Genomic DNA, 10,576 nt, shown 5'->3' on the forward strand with positions numbered 1-10,576 from the left:
GGTGGTGCATGCCTGTAATCCCAGCTACTCCAGAGGCTGAGGGAGGAGAATTGCTTAAACCTGGGAAGCAGAGGTTGCAGTGAGCCAAGATTGTACCACTACACTTCAGCCTGGGTGACAGAGCAAGACTCTGTCTCAGAAGAAAAAATAAAGAAAATCACCCCTGGCCCCACTAGCCATGGACAGTCAATTCATTGCCATTTTGGTGTATTTCTTTCTAATCTTTTCATGCATCATTGTGGAGTTTGTTTCCCTACTGCCCCCAGTTTTGTTTATTCTCTACCTGCAATGTTGTGGGCCCTTTCCCATGTCATTGTGAGGCCTTGATGACCATCGTTTTCAATGACAGCCTGATGATGCTTAGCCAGTCTCCCATTGTTAGATGTCTGAGTTGGTTCTGGTTTCCCTGCTTGGTAAATGATACAGTGATGGGGAAACATGTCATATTTCTCTGTGGAAAAGAATAGAGAAGCGAAGGGTTTGGGGTCACACTGAAGATAAAAATTTCTGGAAGGGAGAATCCCAGGGGCCGACACTGCTCTGCCATCTTGCTGGAAAGGGTTTTCGTAGTGTGGCTCCCAGAAGGAGACTCGAGGCCAAACGGTGGCTGTCATAGGAGGCAGATTTCCTGAGAAGGAGTTCTCAAACTGCAGGATTGGATGTGATGGGTTGCCTTGTAATGGTGAGTTCCCTGTCACAGTAAGCATTCAAAGAGAGGGCCTAGAGAGGGAGTACCTTCCTATGCTAGTACATACCTACACTAAGGTGGAATTGGGTTAGCTCTTAAATCCATTTCATTTCAGCTCTCAGGTTCTAGAGCTTTGTCTGAAACCATCACAAATTCCTCCACTAAGGGGGAAACCTCAGCTCACGGGGATTAGTGGTCAACAGTGACAGCCTAGAAAGGAAGAAAGAATCTTGAACTTGGAGCCAAAAGATGTGATGGGCTTTAATTCCTTCTCTTCCTTTATTTTGGGAAGCCGTATTTCATCCTTTGGAGTCTCAGTTTTCTTGTCTGTAAAATGAGGATAATAATATTTGTCATTCCTAACTTAGGGAAGCACCAGGAAGAAATAGAAGGTCCTATACATATAGCCTGTGACCTTCGACACATAAAAGGTATTATTATTAGTGATGACAGCAGTTATGACAATGAGGACATATCTGTGGGACAGACTACACATGTGCCCTTGCTGCCCTAGGTCGCACTCCTTGGTCGCCAGCATTTCTTCTGACTGTCCACCTAGAACCCGCATTCTCACTCTTGCAGATCGATGCCACCTCGTTGATTGCAGCCTCCGTGATGGCTGCCCCTTGTGCTTTGGCCCTCTCCAAGCTGGTCTACCCGGAGGTGGAGGAGTCCAAGTTTAGGAGGGAGGAAGGAATGAAACTGACCTATGGGTAAGCACAGCAGGAGGTCCTGCAGAGGGGGTAGTTGTACAAGGTGGGGGGAGCAAAACAGAGGGTACTCTTCTCTCTGTCCTTCACTGTCTTCCACCAGCCCAGGCCCATCTCTCCACTTTCCCTGCCCTGGTTTTGGCTTCATTTGCTATTTTAGTCCATTTTCCGTTGCTTATAACAGAATACCTGAAACTAGGTAAGTTATAAAGAATAAGAATTTATTTCTTACAGCTATGGAGGCTGAGAAGTCCAAGGTTGAGGGGTCGTATCTGGCGAGAGCCTTCTTGCTGCTGGGCATTCTGCGGAGTCCGAAGGTGGCATAGGGCATCACATGGCGAGGGGTTGAGGGGTGCCGGGCAGGGAACTGAGCATGCTAGCTCAGATCTCTCTTCCTTTTCTTAAGAAGCCACAAGTCAAGGCCAGTTGCGATGGTTCATGCCTGTAATCCCAGCACTTTGAGAGGCTGAGGCAGGCAAATCACTTAAAGTCAGGAGTTTGAGACCAGCCTGGCCAACATGGTAAAACCCCATCTCTACTAAAAATACAAAAGTTAGCCGGGCATAGAGGCTCACACCTGTAATTCCAGCCACTTGGGGGGCTGAGGCACGAGAATTGCTTGAATCCGGGAAGTGGAGTTCCAGCGAGCCTAGATCGCACCACTGCACTTCAGCCTGGGCAACAGAGCGAAACTCCGTCCCAAAAATAAAAAGCAACCAGTCCTACTCCCATGATAACCCATTATCCCATTAATCCATTAATCCAACATTCAGGAATGGATTAATCCATTCAGGAAGGCAGAGCCCTCATGACCCAATCACCCCTTAAATGTCCCACCTCATAATACTGCCACACTGGCATTCAGACCATAGCATTTGCAAAAATGCACACTCCAGTTCTCATATCTTAATTTCCAGTCTCTGGCCAGCAGGAAACAATGGACTGGGCAAGGCTCGGGGGTGTGGCCTGGTTCTTGGGTCTGTGGCCTGGTGTGTGTACATGTTGAGGAGAGTCATAGAAAGGCCCCATGCCCCCATCTCTATGTGCCTGAGCTCTGACCGCCAGGGTGTCAACCACACATTGACATTCTGAGTGCCATCTTTGATTTCACTCACCTCCTAACATCCTGTCATAGTCTTAATAACTGTTAGGTAACCTTTAAACCTTAAACAATGTTGAAAAGGCACCACATTGGACACACTTGCTTGGGCACAGTGGACGACCCCAACCTCACAACCTTCTGAGGCACTGGAGCAGCACTGTCCCATGGGAATGTAATGTGAGGCGCCTGTTATTTTCTAGTAGTTGTCTTTTAAAAAGTGAAAAGAAATGGGTGATTTTAATAACCCATTTTACTTAACCCTGTATACCCCAAAGTACTGTCATTTCAACATGTAACCAGTATAAGAATTATTGAGATATTTTGCATTTTTTGGTACTAAATCCTCAGAATCTGGTCTGTATTTTGTACAGCACAACTCAATTCAGACAGCCACCTGTCACGTGTGGCTGATGGCTTCCATCTTGGACAGTTCAGCGCTAGAAACCTGGATCTTATCCCAGTGCTTTGACCGGCCCCTTTTTCTCTCTGGGTCTCAGGGAAAATTAGATTTTCCTGCTCTGAAATGCTCTTCCAGGGTTCCTATTTGAGCCTATAGGATAGGGACCCTTGCTGATTGTGGAGACAGGCCAGTAATGATCATTCTTGATCACAATAACAGAGATGCTCAGAACCTCATAGAAGCAGCCAGCACTGGGGCCGCCATCTCCGTGAAGGTGGTCGCCAACATCGCTGCCAACCTGATTGCGTTTCTGGCTGTGCTGGACTTCATCAATGCTGCCCTCTCCTGGCTGGGAGACATGGTGGACGTCCAAGGGCTCAGCTTCCAGGTGCGTTTCTGGCCACCACACTCAGTCTGTAGAGAGGATGGCCCCAGGTGGGCAGTGAGTGGTGGCTGGAGGCCCAGCAGAGCCCAGGCCCAGCCCTCAGTGCCAGTCATACCCTTGTGCCCTCAGGTCATCTGTTCCTACATCCTGCGGCCTGTAGCCTTCTTGATGGGTGTGGTGTGGGAGGACTGCCCAGTGGTAGCTGAGCTGCTCGGAATCAAGCTGTTTCTGAATGAGTTTGTGGCCTATCAAGAACTCTCCAAGTACAAGCAACGCCGCCTGGCAGGGGTTGAGGAGTGGGTCGGCGACAGGAAGCAGTGGATATCCGTGAGTGTCCCAGTCCTCCTAGTCCCTTACCTGTGGCAGGGGGATGACACAGCACAGCCACTCCTGAGGGCCCCTGGCAGCTGCTCTCCTGCTCCCTGGGCCTGGCTGAGACATACTGAGGTGGTGCTTCACCTCCTACATCCTGTAGTCCTGGAAGACAAGACAGCTTCGGGCTTCGCTGCCATCTTTCTCAAGGCCTCTTAGGAGGCTGAGGTGCGGGGAGAGAGGATTGTTTGGGATGTCTGAAACCTAGCTCTAGATGGGTCATTTTTCACTGTGGCCTTGGGCCAGCCACAGCACCTTTCCTCTTCTGTTGGAAAACGGGGTGAGATGCCTGCCATATCTACTCCAAAGGCATACACATGTGCACCCGATGAGCTGGGAGAGTGAGTGAGATAAGGAGACTTCACTAACACCTTCACTGTTTTGTTTTGTTTGAGATGGAATCTCCCTCTGTCATCCAGGCTGGAGTGCAGTGGCACATTCTCAGCTCACTGCAACATCCACCTCCCAGGTTTGAATGATTCTCGTGCCTCAGCCTCCCAAGTAGCTTAGACTACAGATGCCTGCCACCACGCCCAACTAATTTTTGTATTTTTAGTAGAGACGGGGTTCACCATGTTGGCTAGGCTGGTCTTGAACTCCTGACCTCAAATGATCCACCTGCCTTGGCCTCCCAAAGTGCTGGGATTACAGGTGTGCGCCACCGTGCCCAGCCTCACCTTCACTGTTAATATGATGGATTCAGTGCAGGGGTTGGCTCTTTCTGTTAAAATTTATTTTAAAAAATTATAAAAGCTCTATAAAATTAACCTTTCTAAAAGAATAGTAACATTATTGAGAATGAAAAAATTACCCATAATCTCACCATTCCAGATAATAGTTATTGTTGTTTCTTACATTTTCTTCCATTCTTTTTAAGAGAGAGTTCGGGCAGGCACAGTGGCTCCTGCCTGTATTCCCAGCACTTTGGGAGGTCAAGGTGGGAGGATCACTTGAGGTCAGGAGTTCAAGACTAGCCTGGGCAACAGAGTGAGCCCCTGTCTTTACTAAAAATTTTAAAAATTGCAGAGTACAGTGGTGTATGCCTGTAGTCCCAGCTACTTGGGAGGCTGAGGCAGGAAGATGGCTTGAGCCCAGGAGTTTGAGGCTGTAGTGAGCTAGGATTATATCACTGCACTCCAGCCTGGGCAACAGAGCAAGACCCTGTCTTTAAAAAAAAAAAAAAAAAAAGAGGGAAAGAGAGAGAGTTTACATAATTGCTATTGTAGCAACCAAACTGTGCTGTAGCCATTTTTGTTCTTTTGTTTTTTTTTTTACTTAGTATTATGACATAAGCATCATTTTTGATATATATGTCCTAACATATTTACCCAATCCCCTGCCGTTGGGCCATTCGGACAATTCTATTATTTGGTTTTTATCCACATGTTGAAATGAGTATCTTTGTGCATATAGCTCTTCCTTCCTCTCAGATCGTTTCTGTAGCATTCCCAGGTGTGGGCTGACTGACTCCCACATGAGTCTTTATGTGGCTGCAGCAGCTGAAATCAGCAGCACCAGCTGTGCCTGCGAGCTTTTATTTTACCACACAACTAAACAGCATCGAGTAGCTTCTTTTTAAAAACAAGGTTCACTATTTTAATAAGCAAACAATAGCTCATTGTTTTAATTTGCATTACTTGGGTGACTGGCAACTTTCAATGGGAAGTCCTTTTTCTTGTCTTTTTAATTATTTTTTAAGTTGTAAAGGAATAGATTCTTTAGGTTTTTTAAAAAAGCAAGTTCGTGGCCAGGCACGGTGGCTTACACCTGTAATCCCAGCACTTTGGGAGGCTGAGGTGGGCAGATAACTTGAGGTCAGGAGTTTGAGACCAGCCTGACCAACATGGAGAAACCCCTTCTCTACTAAAAATACAAAAATTAGCAGTTGTGGTGCAATGTGCCTGTAGTCCCAGCTACTCCAGAGGCTGAGGCATGAGAATTGCTTGAACCTGGGAGGAGGAGGTTGCAGTGAGACAAGATTGTGCCACTGCATTCCAGCTTGGGCAACAAAGTGAGACTCTGTCTCAAACAAAACAAAACAAAACAAAAAACCAGGCATGGTGGCTCACACCTGTAATCACAGCACTTTTGGAGGCCGAGGCTGGAGGATCACCTGAGGTCAGGAGTTTGAGACCAGCCTACCAACATGGAGAAACCCCATCTCTACTAAAAGTACAAAAATTAGCTAGGCATGGTGGCAAGCGCATGTAATCCCAGCTACTCAGGAGGCTGGGGCAGGAGAATTTCTTGAACCCAGGAAGGGGAGGTTGCAGTGAACCAGAATCGCACCATCGCACTCCAGCCTGGGCAACAAGAGTGAAACTCTGTCTCAAAAAAAAAAAAAAAAAAATGGTTTGTATAGAGTAAAAAGCACAAGTTTCCCCTCACTGCTTACTCTCACCTCTGGTCTCGTCTCATCCCCTCCTCACAGGTTAATAGAGGGCACGCCCTTTCCTTTTCTTGTTTTTTCTTATTTATTTTTATTTTTAATTTTTTTGAGTACATAGTAGGTGTATATATTTATGGGGTACATGAGCTGTTTAGATACAGGCACGCAGTGTAAAAATATGGAATGCTTCATGAATTTGCACATCGTCCTTGCGCAGGGGCCATGCTCATCTTCTCCATATCGTTCTGATTTTAGTATGTGTACTGCCGAAGCAAGCACTTCATGATCTTTTTTTATGAACTTCATTCCTTCAGCAAGTATTCATTGAGACCATTTAGGTGCCAGGCATTCTGCTAGGCACTGGGGATAAAAAGGAGAATTACACAGACATGGCTCTGGTCTCATGGAAGCGACATCTAGTAAGAGACACAGGCAAAACACAAGCAAGCAAAGGAACCAAAATTAAATTAACCACAATTTGGGGTAAGTTCTATGAAGAAAACAACAAGAGAAAAGAAAAAAAAAACAGGGCAGGTCTTCCTTGGCTGGACTGGTCAGAAAAAATATCCCTGAGGTGTGGCATTTAAGCCAACTTGGAGAACGGATAAGCTAGGACAAACCGGGAAAAACATTCCAAATGAAGAGTCATGTGCAAAGGCTCTGAGGTTGAAAAGCACTTTGTATGCTTAGAGAGCAGAGGCAATCAGTACAGCTAGAGCAGGTGGTAATTCGCAGGCCAAGGAGCAGTCAGAAATCACTGAAGATTTGACATTTTGAATTTTAAGAAGATGACTGGAGGCTGGGCGTGGTGGCTCACACCTGTAATCCCAGCACTTTGGGAGGCTAAGGCGGAAGGATCACTTAAGACCAGGAGTTCAAGACCAGCCCTGGAAACAAAGCAAGACCCTGTCTCTACAAAAAATTTAAAAATTAGCTAGGTGTGGTGGTGCACGCCTGTGGTCTCAGCTACTTGGGACACTGAGGCAGGAGGCTCGCTTGGACCCAGGAGATTGGGGCTGTAGTGAGCTATGATTTTGCCACTGCACTCTAGCCTAGGTGACAGAGTGAGACCCCGTCTCAAAACAAACGACAGAGAGAAGGAAGGAAGGAAGAAAGGAAAGAAGGGAGGGAGGGAGGAAGGAGGACAGCGAGAGGGAAGGAAGGGAGGGAGGGAGGGAGGCTGGGGCTGTTCTGTGGAACGCAATTGTAGGTGGGCAAGCAGAGAGGCAGGTACCTTCATATTTTTTCCAATAATATTTGTATCAACTCTTTATGTTATAAAGACATTAACTTTTTTCTGTTATATTTTCTACATATACTTTTCCTAGCCTTTTCCTTTTTTGTCGTTTATGTTGTATACAGAAATTTATTTTTTGGTTTTTAAATGTAGAACACTTCATGAGTTTGTGTGTCAACCTCGGTAGGGGCCATGCTAATCTTTGTATCATCGAAGTTTTAGTATATGTGCACAAGATGCAAGCACAGGAATTTGTTGTTTTTTTTAATTAAAAAAATTGTATTTACTTAGAAACATTCAGAATGTCAACAAAACAGCTGTAACTTTTTAAAAAATTACAGAGTAGTATGTATGTATGTATGTATGTATTTTTGGAGACAGGGTTTCACTCTGTTACCCAGGCTGGAGTGCGGTGGTGCAATTATGGCTCACTGTAGCCTCTGCCTCCTGGGCTCAAGTGATCCTCCTGCCTCAGCCCCTGTGTAACTGGGACTACAGACATGTGCCACCACACCTGGCTAACTTTTGCTTTTTTTGTAGAGATGGGGTCTCACCATGTTGCCCAAGTTGGTCTCAAACTCCTGACCTCAATCGATCCTTCTGCCTTGGCCTCCCAAAGTGCTGAGATTATAGGCATGAGCCACCACGCCCAGCCCAAGTGGTATTTAGTTAACAGAACAGCAATTGTTTTGTGTAAGCTGCATCAGAGACGACTAAAGATGAAGGCACTACCGTCCACATACATAACTAATTTATGCTGCACACCAACAAGAGCCTGCTTTAAATTTCCATGCCAATTTATAACCCCCATACTGCACCAGGCAAGGTTGGTGGCTATTGAAAATACCACCAGGATAGGGTTACCTAAAGACACATTAGGTAGTATGTTGACTATACAAAAAAAAAAGACACTGTATGGTTTAAAAACAAATCTTACATGGCCTTACATTTTAATGTATTTCTTTAAAAGGAATGAATTTAGTATGAGGGAGCTTAAATACATTATATACAAGAAAAAAACTACTAAAAGTAGCTTATTCATCATCTTCATCTTCCCCATCTTTCCTTCCTCCTCATCTTCTTCCTCTTTCTGATGTTTCTCCTTTCTTTTTCTTGCTTTTTCAGCCTTGACAGCTCCCTTATTTTTGCTGCATCAGGCTTTCCTTTAGCTCGGTATGCAGCAATATTCCTTTTGCATTTTTCTTCCAGCTTCACAGGTGTCTTTTTCTAAGGCTGCTTATCCTCCACAGTGGTTTTATAACTACATCTCTCCTACTTTCTTTGCAACATCACTAACAGATAGGCTGGGACGTTCTTTGATTTTTGGTGATGCGTGGAATAGAACAAGAAGAGGCCAAAGGAGACCTCTTGGGTGTGTTGGGATGCTGGAACTTCTTTTGTTTTACACTTTAGGAAGGATGTAAGTTTTCATTTCTCTTTCCTAGCCAGCCTTGTCTGCCTTTGCCACATCTTCAAATTTTCTTTTCTCTTTAGCTGACATGGCACTTCTTTGAAAGCTCTGAGGAGTTGTCTGAAGCATCTGGGTGCTTCTTCTTGTGCCCCTCCCAACAAGCTTGGACAGGGAGTACATATGATGACATTTTGTCTCTTGGCTTCTTAGGGTCTCCTCTGCCCATGTTTAGTTATTTTTCCTCAGTGAGGCACAAAGTCACCCAGTGCCTGTCAGCTCTCACTTGACCCAGCTTTTGGGATTTGTTTTTTTAACACAGATTTTATACCAAATCTTTTCTTTTGTGATTTCTTCCATTATTTCTAAACTTAGAAAGTTATCTGGAAAGTGCGACTGGGCACGGTGGCTCATGCCTATAATTCCAACACTTTGGGAGGCCAAGGAGGGTGGGTCACTTGATGCCAGGAGTTTGAGACCAGCCTGGCCAACATGGCAAACAAGAAATGTTTGGCAAAACAAGAAATACAAAACTTAGCCAGGTGTGGTAACACACACCTGTAATCCCAGCTACTTGGGAGGTTGAAGCATGACAATCGCTTGAACCCAGGAGGCAGAAGTTTTCAAAAAAAGGAAAGAAAGAAAAAGAAAGTTATCTGGAAAGTGTTAAATTCCTGAAATAATGTGATGAGATAATTCAGACCATGAGCTTTAGAGTCAGAACTGAGTTCAAATTCTGATACAGCTACCTTCTTGCTGTGTGAACTTCCTTAGTTAGTTAACTTCTCTGAGCCTCGGTTTGCTCCTCTCCAAAATAAGAGTAATAATACTACCTTGTAGTTCTATTTATTATCCTATATTTTCTATCATTTTATGCTTAAAATATTAATATTTATTGAGAATTAATTTTTATATAGTGTGAGGGGAGGCTCTATACCAATTTTTTAAAATAATTTTTAATTTATGTGGGTACATAGTAGGTGTATATATTTATGAGGTACATGAGATGCTTTGATACCGGCACACAATGTGAAATAAGCACATCATGGAGAATGGGGTATCCATCCCCTCAAGCATTTATACTTTGTGTTACAAACAATCCAATTATACTCTTAGTTATTTTTAAATGTACAATTAAGTCATTATTGACTATAGTCACCTTGTTGTGCTATAAAATATTAGCTCTTATTCGTTCCATTCTATTTTTTTGTACTCATAAACCAATTTTGTTTTCGAATTATTTCATTTTGGCTCTTAAAACTTCTTTCTGGGAAATAGGACAGTTGTTAAGAACAAAAGGAATAACTGTCATGTTTAAACACTTACTCTCTGTCTGGTGTTTCCCATACATTATATAATCCTTTTTACAGCCCTCTCAGGCAAGTACTATTATTCCCCTATTCCAGACAGGGAAACTGACACTGAAAGAAGTAACTGACTTGCTCAAGCTGATCGTTGGTGAGACAATCCTAGAAACCAGGCTGGCTGGGGTCCAAATCCCTTACTCTTTCCTGTGCACCACACTCCCTCTCTCAGCCTGAGAGCATTCACAGGAATGCTGTGAACTGGAAGCCCAGGACTGCAGGGTCAGGGAAGGGGCTGTCCACCAAATGGCCCTAGGACAGAGCTTAGTAGGGCCAAAGCAAGAGGACTAAGAAAGGCTGTACCCCATCCAGAAAGGCTGGTAATGAAGATTAAAAGGTTGAAGGGGCAGGGCGCGGTGGCTCAAGCCTGTAATCCCAGCATTTTGGGAGGCTGAGACAGGCGGATCACGAGGTCAGGAGATCGAGACCATCCTGGCTAACACGGTGAAACCCCGTCTCTACTAAAAAATACAAAAAACTAGCCAAGCGAGGTGGCGGGCACTTGTAGTCCCAGCTACTCG

The 10,576-nt window shown here is 44.8% G+C and overlaps 1 protein-coding gene across 1 annotated transcript in view; it reads left to right on the forward strand.

Annotated features, from left to right (window-relative positions):
• The window catches only part of SLC28A1 (solute carrier family 28 (concentrative nucleoside transporter), member 1), an 81,716-nt gene that overhangs the window by 63,898 nt on the left and 7,242 nt on the right, over positions 1-10,576 (forward strand). The window contains exons 12-14 of the mRNA XM_011999340.1: positions 1,271-1,401; positions 3,120-3,288; positions 3,415-3,612. Coding sequence (XP_011854730.1) covers positions 1,271-1,401; positions 3,120-3,288; positions 3,415-3,612 — 498 coding nt within the window. The remainder of the gene's footprint in view (positions 1-1,270; positions 1,402-3,119; positions 3,289-3,414; positions 3,613-10,576) is intronic.

The sequence above is a fragment of the Mandrillus leucophaeus genome, unplaced genomic scaffold (genome assembly GCF_000951045.1).
Source record: "Mandrillus leucophaeus isolate KB7577 unplaced genomic scaffold, Mleu.le_1.0 Scaffold1164, whole genome shotgun sequence".
Classification (NCBI taxonomy): Eukaryota; Metazoa; Chordata; class Mammalia; order Primates; family Cercopithecidae; genus Mandrillus; species Mandrillus leucophaeus.